Source organism: Vipera ursinii, assembly GCF_947247035.1.
Source record: "Vipera ursinii genome assembly, chromosome: 1".
Taxonomy (NCBI): Eukaryota; Metazoa; Chordata; class Lepidosauria; order Squamata; family Viperidae; genus Vipera; species Vipera ursinii.
The window spans coordinates 84,723,967-84,737,804 of NC_139512.1; the positions used below are offsets into that span (position 1 = coordinate 84,723,967).

General features: G+C 35.2%; 1 protein-coding gene across 1 annotated transcript in view; it reads left to right on the top strand.

Annotated features, from left to right (window-relative positions):
- LOC310632680 (uncharacterized protein) overlaps positions 1 to 13,838 on the top strand; it is a 56,740-nt gene that overhangs the window by 35,566 nt on the left and 7,336 nt on the right. Inside the window, exons 22-24 of the mRNA XM_083350028.1 lie at positions 131 to 10,750; positions 10,988 to 11,139; positions 11,732 to 11,888. Of these exons, the coding sequence (XP_083206154.1) occupies positions 131 to 10,750; positions 10,988 to 11,139; positions 11,732 to 11,888 (10,929 nt within the window). The remainder of the gene's footprint in view (positions 1 to 130; positions 10,751 to 10,987; positions 11,140 to 11,731; positions 11,889 to 13,838) is intronic.

A 13,838-nucleotide genomic window follows, 5' to 3' on the forward strand; every position in this document is an offset into this window, starting at 1 on the left:
ATAATTGTAGAAAGACATTGCGATCAGAAAGAGAAGAGAGTAAAGGGAAACGGTCTTACTATTATATTGGTTGGGTTACGTCTTGGCCAACAGTGAAGTAAATACTTAAATTCAACATTTTTTGTTTCAGACTGTGAAACAAGATGCAGATATGCAATTGATGCAACAGGACTTGGAACAGACAAACGAAGAACTTGACAGGCTGAACACAAGTCATTTAGAGGAAAGATCTCAACTTATTCAAGATCTGCAGAGACGGGAAAGAGAAATTGACAGCCTCAGGGAAATGTTGATTGAAAAGGACAAAGAAATTTCTGATCTTTCTTTGAATATGTCTGAGTATTCTGAACAGATCAGATGCAAAGAAGATGAAATACGGGAGATGGAAAAAGCACTGTCCAAGGCGGAAAAGGAAGTCCAATTGTTGAAAGATGTACAAACAACTGATATGAAAGATGCAAGCGTAAAATTTTCAGAACTTAACGAGAAGTTAAGAACAATAGAATCAGAGCTGGCAATAGTAAAAGTTGAAAATGAATCTAAAACCAAAGAAAATCTGGATCTTACTAAGCAAGTAAAAGAAGCAAGCAAATCAATTAAAGAACTTCATTCTGAAATGAAGAACCATGATATTGCATACAGTAACCAACTTTTGGAGTCTGAGTCACAAATTAAATTGCTTAAAGAACAAATAAGTAAATCAGCTGAAAAAGTGCAAGAAACAGAGATAAAACGTAGAGAGGAAATAGAGCAACTTAGAATCCAGCTTGACGAACATATCTCTGCAAAGGAGAAATTAAACAATTTGTTGCAAGAGAGAGAAAACAAAGAACAAAGTTTTGTAAATGAATTGAAATTGGTAAAAGAATTATATAATCAACTAATAGTGGAAAGTGCTAAAAAAGACGAAGAATTATCAAATGTATCCCGGCAGCTTGCTGAACATACTGAACATCTAGAAATTGCCAAAAAGTCTGTACAGGAAAAAACAGAGGTCATAATGTCATTAAAAGATGAGCTTAAAGCTATAGAGCAGCAAAAAGAAGAAGAAAAACTGAAATTTCTTGATGAACTGGATAACAAAGAAATGGAATGGAAAAAAATAAAAGATGAATTACAAGAGAATCATGAAATAATAAATAAGTTTGAAATGGAAAAACAAGCTAGCATCCTGACTAGTAAGCAGTTAGTAGCAGCTGTGGAACAGAAAGAAAAAGATTTAGCAAGTCAGATTAAAGTGACTGAAGATCTTAGAAATGAGATGCATGTAATGGAGAAAGAAAAGCAACGACTGATCAGTGACAATGAGGGTTTGTCCAAATTATTGGATGTAAAAGAATGTGAACTGTTGAAGGGTATTCAGTGTATAGAAGAAATGGAAAGTAAAATAATTGGTAGGGCTAAGGAACATGAACAGTTGATTTTAGAGATCAATCAGGATAGGAAAAAACTAAGAAATAAAGTTGAAGAACTCTCAGTTGTTGTGAAAGAAAAAGAAGATTTGATCGCAGAGAAAGAAAAGAAGTGTGAAGTGTTGGGTGAACAGCTCTCAGAAAAAACTGAGTTGTCACAACAATTACATCAAGAAATACTGTCCTTGAACACTCAGCTGAAGGTTGCTAAAGACAGAGACCTGGCAAAAGAAGAAATGTTAAAAAAGGAAGAGTCAGAACACAGTAAAATGGTCCAACAGCTTAGTTGCGAGGGAGAAAAAATACTGTCGTTGCAAAAACAGGTTCAAGACTTAGAAATGGATCTTAACGAAAAATCAAGATGTCTGGAAGAAAAAGATAGGGAGTATGAAACCTTGTTAAAACAAAGAAGAGAAAAGCAAGCTGATATGGTAGCATTGGAGAGAGAATTAGAAAAGCTTCAAGGTATTGATCAGCAATTATCACATCAGGTTGAAGAAAAAAACGCTGCTTTATTATCTCGGGGGCTGGAGGTGGAGGAGCTTCGTAGGCAAATTGTTAAGAAAACTGAAGAATGTGCAGCGTTGAATGATAAATTAGCATTATTAGCCAAAGAAGTAGATACTTTGAAATCTGAAAATGAGAAAGCTTTGGCCTTGTGCAGTACTAAGTCAAGTGAATGTGAAACTTTTCAGCATCAGTTAATCCAACATCAGAGTGAAGCAGTATCCATTAAGCATGAAGCTCATATATTGAAATTAGAAAATGAAAAATTCAAAAGAAATATTGACACAATTAATTTGGCATTAATTAAAAAATGTGGAGGAATAGCTCTTTTAAATGAGCAGAATGATTATAATATTTTAGCTTTTGTAGATTATGTTGATAGTGTACTAACTGAAATAGAAACATTAAAAAGTAATTGCCATGATAAAGAATCTCTCCTTTCCCAGACAGAAGCTTTGGTTCAGCAGATTAAAGAAAAGAAAGATTTGGAGGAAAAACAGTATTTGCAAACAATTTCAAATCTGCAAAACAAAGTTCAGACTTTAGATTGTGAAGGTGACAGGCTTAAGTTAGAAATACAAGAAAAGAACGAAAATTTGCAGAAGCAAGTTCAAGACTTAAAATTATTTAAAGATAAATCTGAAGAATCTGAGTTACTTAGAGTTCAACTGTCTGAGAATATGAAAATAATTTCTGACCTCCATTGTCAGCTGAAAAATATGATAGAAAAGACAGAAGAGTTAAACAAATTAATGACAGAAAAGGATATACTTTTAAAACAAAAAGAGGAGGAATATGTTAATTTACAAGCACATAATTCTGAAACTTCCTGTATGCAGCAGAAAACTATAGAATCATTGATGAGTGAAGCAGCGCAGTTAAAAGCAAGTATACTTGAAAAGGAACTGCTGGTAAATAATATTTCTTCGCTTAATAATACCTTGAACACTGAACTTAGGGACAAAGACAACAAATATGAGACCCTGAAGAAGCAAGCTGCAAATGTAGAAGAGTTAAATTTGAGTCTCAAAAAGGAAATGTTTATCCAGGAGGAATTAATAAATGACATTAGTCAGATCCTATCAGAGAAAAAAGGTTCTGCTTTGGGCAACACTAGTCTTGTGAAACAAGTAAGAGAAGAATTAAAAATGAATGAAGAAAAAAATCAGTTAATTTCACAACTTCGTGATCAAATTAATAAACTAACCGAAGAAATTCAAAAATTACAAGACAAAGCCCAAGAGAAAGACAATGCTTTCTTATCTTTGCAGGACAAATTTGCTGCTCAGTGTGAGCAAAGAAGTGAACTCAGTGCTGTTTTGACTGAAAAAGAACAACTTATTGATGATTTACGCAATTCTTTAAATGAGAAATGTGTTAGTGTGCAACTAGCAGAGAATAATGTTCAGGCTCTTAATAATGAGGTTGAACTCCTTAGAGAAGAGCTAGAAAAAAGTGCTGTGTCACTAAAGAAACTTTTGGAAGAAAAAGATGAAAGCACCATCATTAGCCACAAGAAAATTAATTCTTTGTCAGTTGAATTGGAATCTGCAAAATTAGAGCACCGGGAAGCATTGGAAAAAGGTGATCAGTGGAAGCAAAAATTTGAACAGAGAGAAGTGGATCTACAAGTTGTACAGGAGAAATGCACTGAGCAGATAAAGCATATTGAATACTTAAATTCTGAACTTAACATTGTAAGTTCTAAAACCACTCAAGAATGTCACAATTATATACTTTCCATAGAAAAATTGCAACAACAGGTAGATTCTTTATCAAATGATAAAACTGTTTTACAAGATAACTTTATTAAGTTGAGTGAAGAAAATAAAGAACTGGTTAAATGCCAGAACCAATTACAGCAGAAATCAAGAGAAGTAGAGGAACTTCACAAAAAAATAGAAAGCAGTGAGAATGAGTCACAAATGCACGTGCATGCCATCTCTATGCAGTTGGAAAATGAGAGAGAACAGTTACTGATGCAGGTTAGTGTAAAGAATGAAGAGATCTCTGAATTAAAACTGAAAATTGAAAAGCTAGAACAAAATCTCCTTGGGTTAGAAAACAGGCGGGTGGTAGAACTTGATAGGGCAACTCAACAAATCAAAATTAGTCATGAGCAAGTAAGCAGTTTGAAAGATAACGTGAAATCAAAAGATACTGAAATTCAGTCTTTGCAGCAAGAACACGAGATCATTAACAAGGAGTTATTCAAATGCCTGTCTGCATTATTAAACAGTAGGTACTTCACCAGTAACAATGATAATGAAGCTGGTCAGCAACCAACTGAAACTAAGGTTGTGTTAGAAAAAATCTTTATTCTAATAAATAGTATTCTTAGTAAAGAAGCTGAAGCAGTAGAATTGCAGCAGACGTTTTTGGAGAAAGAGGAAGAAATAAGTCACTTGAATAATCAGTTGAAAAGCATGCAATCTCTGTGGGAAGAAAAAATGATTGTGCAGAATAATGACTTTCAAAATATAAGAGATGCTCAGCAATCTGAGATTGAACTCTTATCAAGTAGATTGAGCACTGCTGAAGAAGCTTTAGGTAAGCAACTGAGTGTTTGTGAAGAAAATGAATTTGTGTTAACAGAAATGAAGAAACGGGACATTTTTCTCCAGGAAAAGATAGAAAAAATAGAAGAAGAACTTCAAGACAGTTGTAAAGTCCTAAACAACAAATGTGAAACAGTTGAAAAACTTTTAGAAGACCTTGAATGCAAAAATCAGATGATAGAAAACTTAATTTCAGAAACTACTCAGCAAAAAGATTTAATTACCACTCTAAGCCAGCAATTAAAAGAAAAAGATTGTTCAGTTACTCAGATAATGGAATCCATGTCAAATGAAATGGTTAAATTTTCAGAAGAAAAAAATGAACTATCTCTCAAATTGCAACAACTACAAGGCACGCAGAATAGTATGACAGAAGAAGCAAGTGTATTATTGCAGCAAGTAGAAGAACATAAGAAAAAACTTGAACTCAATCAAATTGTGTTGACCAACAAAGAAGCTAAAATTAAAGATTTGTTGAATGAGAAGGAACAGACAAATGCTGCTTTGGAAAAATTAAGTCAGGAAAAGGAAGCTCTGAAAAAGAAGCTTCAGGCAGCTTTGATAATAAGGAAAGATTTAACTCAGAAAATTAAGAAATTTGAACAGAGTGATCAGGAATATTCAGAAAGAGAATATAATAAAACACAACATTTGTTGGAGCAAATTGATCAATTGACAAAGCAGTCTAAAAATCTCGAATCTCAACTTAATGAATTGAAGGAACAATTATTAGAAAAAGATACGAGGATAGATGACATGAACAAAATGTTATCTTCTAAAACAGATTCTTTGGAGATGCTGCAGAAAGAAGTTATACGATTGAAGGATACTATTGTTGAACAAAAAAGCATGTCTGATCAAAATTTAACATGTCTAAAGGAGAAAGATTCCTTGCTTGCACAAATGCAATCTATGCTATCTGAAAAAGAGAAAACTTATACTGAGAAATACTCCCAGCTTTTCTTAACCATAGAAAACCTCAAAATTGAAGCATCAAAGAGAGAAGAAACATGCAAGGAAATGAACAGATCAGAAGCTGGTGTAAACACCGAAGAACCTTTCAGTGATGGTGCACATTTCCCTAGTGAAATTAATCAGCTGCAGAAAGAAAAGGAACTTTTACATAAGAAAATGCAGGTATTACTTGCAGCCCGTAAAGAAAGTACTAAAACAATTCAGAAACAAAAAGAAGAGTATGCTAAATTACTAGCAAATTTCGATGAACTAACAAAAAGCTTTGTCTGCATAAAGGAAGACTATAAAGCCCTCCAGATAATTCATCAAAGAAAGTGTGAAGAATTTGAATCTACTATGTCGCCATTATACTCTGTGCATGAAAATATAGAAAATGCTACCACTCTACACCATGGTGAAAGTGCCATACAGAAAACATTTGAATCAGAAGAGATGAAGGAGAAAAGTCCTGTTATGGTAGAAAAACCAGAAAGCTTGAGCAAGGTGGCAATAAAAGAAGATGAGAACTATCCTCTTATGAAAGAAAAAGAAACATTTAAGAAGGAATTAAGACAGAAGTCATATGAACTTGATAGAAAGGAACATGAGATTATGAAACTGAAGTTCAGTGTTCAACAATTGGAACAGCAGTATAAGCAAGACAATGATAGTATGTTGAATCAGAGCGATCATCTTCGACAACAGTTGGAAACTTATAAAGATGAATTGACAGATGTTAGAGCTATTATTGAAACAATAAATGAAACAGCTACTTTCCATTATACAGGTGATGGAGATGATCTGGAACAGACTGAAAAGTTGAAGCATGATGTTCAACAAGCCAACATAAAAATTTCAGAGAAGGTTGAAGAGATAAAAAAATTAAGTGATTCTCTTAAGGATTTCACAGGAAAAATTGGCCACGGAAAGGAAATAATGAAAGAAATTTCCCAAGTACAACAAAATTTATTGAAAAATCAAAAAGAAGCAAAACATTTTAAATTAGCATTTGAAGATTTGAGGCAAAAAATGGAGGATTTCACAAGCAGCCCAGAAAAATCAAACGAACAATTATTTAAAATGAAAGAGGAGTTAAGAGATGTCCGTGAAGAAAATAAAAAACTATTGATAGAATTAAACATGCTTCATGAAAAGGGTTTACCAGTTTCTAATATCAGTGAGAACACGGTACATGAAAGAAGAAGAAAGAATTCTGGAACTGCAGTCATCTCTAATCCATTGCTGGATGTTTCTTATGTAGAGAAAGATTCACTAGACTTTACTTGCATAACAGGAATGACATCAGAAAGACCAAAAAATCAAGATCATCTGTCATTAGAAATAACCATGGGACAAAATGTAAATGTAGAGAACTGTCAACTCCAGCAACAGAAGTGTGAAGAAAAAATTGGGGACCATCTCCAAAGAAAGCTCCAGGCTGCTTTAATATCACGGAAGGAAGCTCGGAAAGAAAACAAAGTTCTGAAAGATCAAATGGAGGTGCTAATATTAGAAAACAAAGAATTAGTTAATAAGACTGATGCCCTTGAACTTCTAGTGTCTGAGCTGAGCAGAGAAAAACAAGATTTGAATGAAATTTTGTGTAAAAAGGAGATGCTTGCCACAGAAAGTGCTAGTTTATTAATTGAAAATGAAAATCTAACTGCTGCGTGTGAAAGTCTGAAGTCTACAATGGAAACTATAGCCCAGGAGAAAGAAGCCTTTTCTTTTCAATTAAATTCCTTAAAGGATTCTCAGACAGTTGAATTGACAGGTTGGAAAGCTAAACATAATGAATTAAAGGAAGAGTATGAATCATTACTTCAGGCCTATGAAAATGTTAGTAGTAAAATAGCAGAAATGAGGCAGGTTATTGATGTCACAAGAAGAGAAAAACAGGAAGCTCTTTATAAAATAAGTTTGAAAGAGTCTGATAAACAAGAACTTCAAAAGTTGCTTCAAGAAGCAAGAGATGAAAATGCCATTGTGAAAAACCAGCTAGAACAACTGATTGAATCAAAAAGCAAGGAAATCACTGAACTATATACTAAAGCAGAAGAGCAGGCTTCTAAGCACAAATTAAGTTTGGAAGAACATAAAAAAACGATTGATGATTCTGCTCTTCAAAACAATAAGCTAATAGAAGAAAATGAACATTTAAAAGAAATCTGTGAGACATTAAAACAAGATCTAGAGAAAAATAAGAAAGAAAATGTATCACTCTGGGAGGATTTTAATCTAATAAAATCTGCTCTGAAAGATCTCCAAATCCAATTGGGATTGAGCAAATTTGATGTATCATCTGAGACGAGTGAAAGAGAGTCCTTAGCAAAGTACATTCATTTGTTAACTGAAGAGATCTTAGGAAAAAAAGAGGAAAGTGTGCATATTTTAAAACAAGAAAACGAAATTATATCAGAAAGATTAAAAGATGATCAAGATACAGACTATTTATTTAACTTAGAAAATTATTCTAAAAGTTTTAATCAAGAAATAGTAAGCCTGGATGAGAAAATTAAAATATTAGAAGATGACAAATCTCTGTTACAAGAAGAATTAGAAAATGTTCAAGAAATATCCTATAAAGTGAAAAATGAAAAAGAATTTTTGGAGACTGAGTTGCTCAATCACATTAAAAAATTGGATGAAATGACAGATAGATTGAATGCCAAGGAACTGCAAATAAATTTACTCACACAGCAACTAGAAGATATAGTATCGGAGAAATCTAGCACAATTAGAGAAAAAGAAGAGCGGCAGAATGTTATCAGAGTATTTGAAGAAAAAATAAAATCTGCTCAGAGAGACAATAGTGGGACAAAGAACAAAACAAAGGAATTACAAGAGCTGCTGAAGGAAAAACAACAAGAAATTAACCAATTGCAAAAGGATTCTATTAAATACCAGGTATTGATTTTAGATTTGGAAAAGTCACTGAAATTGTCACAAGCAAGAAATGAAAAAACTGAGAAAGATTTAAGCAATGTAGAAGAAAAACTTACTAAGTCAAAAGAGGAGTTGCGAAATCTAGCTGAAAAATTCTCTTTACTGAAGACCTTGTTGGATGAAGCTAAGGCTGAAATAGAGAAACTAGCAATTGAAAACGTAAACAGTAAAAAAGAACTTAAAAAGAAAGAGAATCAGATACTAGTTCAGAAGAGACAATATGAGAATCAACTTGAATATGGCCTTCAGAAGCTAAAAACAATTTGTCCAAAAGAATGGCCAAATTTAGAAGAAATAATCCATATTCTTCATCAAGAGAAAGAGGAAATCCGTGGTGAACATCATGTGCAGAAAAAAATTGACATTTGGGACTCTCAAAATAAGGATGCTCAAAGCGAGTTGAATGATGACCTAGCTAGATTGGCAGCTTTTCCCTACTCTCTTCCAAGAGACATGGACAGAGTCATTGAGAATAAACAGCAACAGGCAGAGACCTGTGATAGATTGATAGCATCCTTACAAGAAGAAACAGAAGTAAAAATGTCTCAGATTCAAGAATCGGAACTTAAACGTTCTGTGTCAGAAGAAGGCAAAAGTGTAATGCAGGCTTCCGTGGATTTACACAATTTCAATGAGCTTTCCCAAATAAAGGCAGAGAATATCACTTTGTGGAATAAACTGCAAATGTTGACAAATGCTCTGGCATCCAAAGAAGATGCTTTGCATGCATTAATTAAAGAAAACAGATCCCTTAGCCACCTTGTAAAAAATAATACTGTTGAAAAAGAGATGGATGCACTGAAGAAAAATTTGACAAGAAAAGAACAGGAAACGCAACAACTTCTGTTAGAAAAAAGTGAAATTGAAGCTGAGTTGGAAAAGCAGCTGGCCATTTCTGATCCAATGAAGATAATGCTGAATAAGAAAGACACAGAAATTTCTGTTCTGATTTCAGCAAAAGACACAGACACTTCTGGCTATCACACTCAGATACAAACACTGCATCCACAGCAAATTTCAGAATATGAGCAGCAGATAAAATGTCTACAGATAGCCAAAGAGCAGTCAGATGAAACTTGTCAGAAGATGCAAAATGAATTTAAAAATGTACAGATGAAAGTTGAGAAAGTGTCTCAAGACAGGGCTGAGATTGCCAGTGAAATAGACACTTTAAAAAAGGCAATGTCATCACTTCAGAATGACAGAGATTCCCTTCTTTCTAAACACAAGTATCTAGAGTGTGAGCACAGAGTTGCTTTATCTGAGAAAGAGAGATTAATAACTGACAATGCTAATGAGACTAGGACATTGAAACAAGAAATAAGGAAGCTCTTGAATCAGATAGATGATCTTCATTCTGAAAATGCAATGCTCACTGCGCAACTCTTAAAGTACAGGGAAGATTTGAATCAAGTGTTGTCACTAAAAGATAACCAGTTAAAAGAATTACTGACAGAAAAAATGGACAACATTAAGAGTCTTCAACAGGAAAAATTTGAAGTTCTGAAAAAAATGAAAGAACTGCAACTGTCTGTGAAGATACAGGAGGAGATAATTGAATCTCTAAGACTGGAAAATGGAAAATTAACATCAAAAGTGTGTGACCTAGAGATGCTGATTGCTTCCATAAATAAAATGCATTTGGAAGGAAATAGACTTGATCAGAAAAAAGAATCTCATATTGATTCAGGGCCTGAAGAAAATTTAGAGCAATTACCTGCACACCAGTTTATCAAAGAGAAAATAAAAAGAGACAGTGATGCTAGATTACTGGACAATGAAGCCATTGGATTGCCACAAAGATTGTTAGAAGTCCAACTGCAGAATAAAGAACTAAGATCTGAACTTGAATCTTTTAGAAAAGCCATGACAGCTCTGCAGAGTGATAGAGACAGATTAATAGAAGATTTCAAGATTTTTCAAAGCAAATCTACTTCTGAACTTGCATCTGAAAAAAAACGAACTGATAAATTTGAAGTTGAACTCAAAGAGTTTAAGTCAAATATTCTTGATGTGATGGGAAAAAATACATTTTTAAGTCAGACGCTATTAAAAACCGAAGGCAACTTCACCTTTCCTCAGCTGATTGATGAATTTGAAAATCTGTGCAAAAAATTGAATACCCAAAATCTTGAAATTAGTAGACTTTCATCTGAGTGCGAGAGTTACGTCCAACAGATGAGTGCTTTTTCTAAGGCTATGGCCAGCCTTCAGGATGATCGAGACAGACTTCTGCAGGAACTTTCCAAACTGAGAGTAGCTCACGAAGCTAAACAGGGCACAGACTCGGTTTCCATACCGTATGACTGCAACAGCGAGATTAGTTCACTTAAACATAATTTGAAGAGTCTTCAAATGGATAGGGACAGACTGGTAAGTTGATGCCTTACAATATTATACCAAATAGAGGCTAAGGCTGCAATATTATGCTCACCCAAGAGTAGGTAACATTGAATATAGCGGGACTTACTTCCTCAGAGTAGATATGTGTAAGATCATATTGTAGTATTTCTTTTCTTTCCATGCATTTGAATTTACTGGTTGGAAAAAACTGTAATTATAGCAAAATATTCAAAACATAAGTTAATTAACTGTGTTTCTCTTCTACAGGCTAAAGAAGGAACTAATTCTGCAACAACTGACATATTGAAACTGAAAGGCAAAGTGGATGAACTTGAGAGAGACTTGAACCAGACAAAAGCTTTTCAAGAAGAAGCTGAGAAAGAAAGAGCCTCATACCAGAATGAAGTAGTTGCTCTGAGGTAAAATATATTTTAAATGTTTTTTTATAAAAGCCTTATGATTATTTCTTTTTCCTTAATGTGCAAAAGGGAATAGATCTTGTGCATTATATTTACATGAGTTATTATACAGTAGTGTATCAGTGGCGTATATTCGTGTGTGACTGTGTCTCTGTGCGTGTGTGTAATGGTTTGAAAACTTAAGATACCAGACTTAAAAGATCAGAAAAAGCTACCTAAACAGGAGGGAAGATTTCACAGTAATGTGAGAAAATGTGATATAATTAATAGTATATTGAAGTCCCAGGACACCTTACTGGTCACATTAGGCCAATTAATGACTGCCTGCATGGGTTCATATAAGCTGTCCTAAATTTCTGGGAGAGATCAGATATAAATATTCTAGTTGAGAAGTTTTTTTCTCCATTGAGACTTGCATCAGACAGCTGCCCTTGCTTTTCAGATTGGATTTGTATTTTTAATTAATTTCACTTTATTGTGTATGCTTTTCTTCAAACCAGCCTTATGAAATTGTAACAAGGACAATTGGTGTTAAGATTACGTTCATGTAGTTGTCTAACTCTTTATCATTATCTTAATGTTGTTGCTCTAGGAAAGAAAACCACCGTCTATTGGCAGAATTTCAAGCACTTCAAAATCACTTCCAGGCATGTCTAGTAGAAAAGGAAAAGCAGATTGCAGAACTAAAAAAAGTGCATCATGAAGTGACTCAAAGAGCTGGATCTCTTGGTAGCAGTTACTCAGTAAAGGTAAAAAAAACAACTATGCAAACCACATCAAACAAAATGCCCCAAATGTGTCTTGTTTGCATTTTATATTAAATTTTGAATTTATATCCACATCGATTTCCAAGTACGGTAATAAAAACTTTGGAATAAAAAAATCATGCATCAATCTTAAATGCACTTCTAGGGAATAAGTCATTTGAAGAGAATAAAATTAACTGAAATTAGAAAGGAATAGCCTAGGAAAGTCACATATTGGAGTTGCCTGACCAAGATACCATTAGTCAATAAAACCTGGAATCTCTGCGTAAATGCCATAATCTGTAGCTAGGCCTCTTGAGACTCCAGCTTCGTCTTTTCAGCCAAAGCGTTGTGTTTTCTGTTGTGGAACAACTGTATTCTTATACCACCAGATGGCACTAGTGGCCAATAATATTAGTATTGCAGACAAGATTTGGAACTAGGGCAGGAGAAGGCAACCTTGGCTCTTTTATGACTCGTGGACTTCGACTCTCAGAATTCTGGGAGTTAGTTTAGTTTAGTTTAGTTTTATTTGATTTCTATACCGCCCTTCTCCCTAGGGACTCAGGGCGGTTCACAGGGCATATATAAATAACAATACAAAAGTTAAAAGGAAATTAAACCAGTGCCCGATTAAAAACAACAATAATAAATACTAAAAATCAATTTAAAAACCCATATTCCCCCATCAGGCCAGACCAGCTAATTCAAATAAGTGGGTCTTCAACCCGCGACGGAAGGATCGGAGGTCTGATGCCATCCGGAGCTCAACCGGCAGTTGGTTCCATAATGCCGGAGCGCCCACAGAGAAGGCCCTCCCCCTGGGGGCCACCAGTCGACATTCCCTGACTGGAGGCACCCTGAGGAGGCCCTCTCTGTGGGCACGTACTGGGCGGAGGGAAGTTGACGCCAGCAGCAGGTGGTCCCCGAGGTAACCCGGACCCATGCCATGTAAGGACTTAAAGATCATGACTAGGACCTTGAACCTCACCCGGAAGACAACTGGTAGCCAATGCAGCTCGCGGAGCAAAGGTGTAACATGGGAGTACCGGGAAACTCCCAGGACAACTCTCGTGGCCGCATTCTGTACCAGTTGGAGCCTCCGAGTGGTCTTCAAGGGAAGCCCCATGTAGAGAGCGTTACAGTAGTCAAGGCGAGAGGTCACGAGCGCATGAGTGACCGTACACAGAGCATCCCGATCCAGATAGGGCCGCAACTGGCGCACCAGGCGAACCTGGGCGAAAGCCCCCCTAGTCACGGCCACTATATGGTCTTCCAGAGTAAGCCGTGAATCTAGGAGGACTCCCAAGTTGCGAGCCCTATCCAGTTGAAGTCCACGAGTCATAAAAGAGCCAAGGTTTGCCTACCCCTGAACTAGGGGTTTAAAAAAGACACATAATCGAACCTGGCAGAAATGGCAAAAATTTCAGCATATTTGAAAGATCATTCTTGGAATATATCTTGGAATGGAGAAGATGGATTGATTATATTCAGAATAAATATGGGACTAAAAAGTTTCATTTAGCATTTGAATAAGTATTAGATTTATAAGATTTGTTATTATTTAGTTATTTTTAAGGAGAATTAAAGTGTGATAGGATTTAAAGTGTTATTATAGCTAGTTAGCATATTATAGTTTAAGATTGTTAGGGTCAATACCCTGTATTATGCTCTGGGAAGTCGGGGGGGAGGGGGAGGGAGGGGAAACTGGGTGGGGGAGGGATGGGTTTTATGTTTAAAATGTATCTGTAAAACTTTTTAATAAAGAAAAGACACATAACTCTTAATCGTACTGCCACACCAAAATCCTGAGAGCACACTGTATTGGCTCACTCTGAACATCATGTTAAGTCATTCCTTCCTCTGAGAAGGGAGATATTTTGACAGGTTGGTTCAGGATTTGAAAGTTTAGCAGGTTAGGAATCCCAGGAATGGATAGGCTCCCTGGAACCA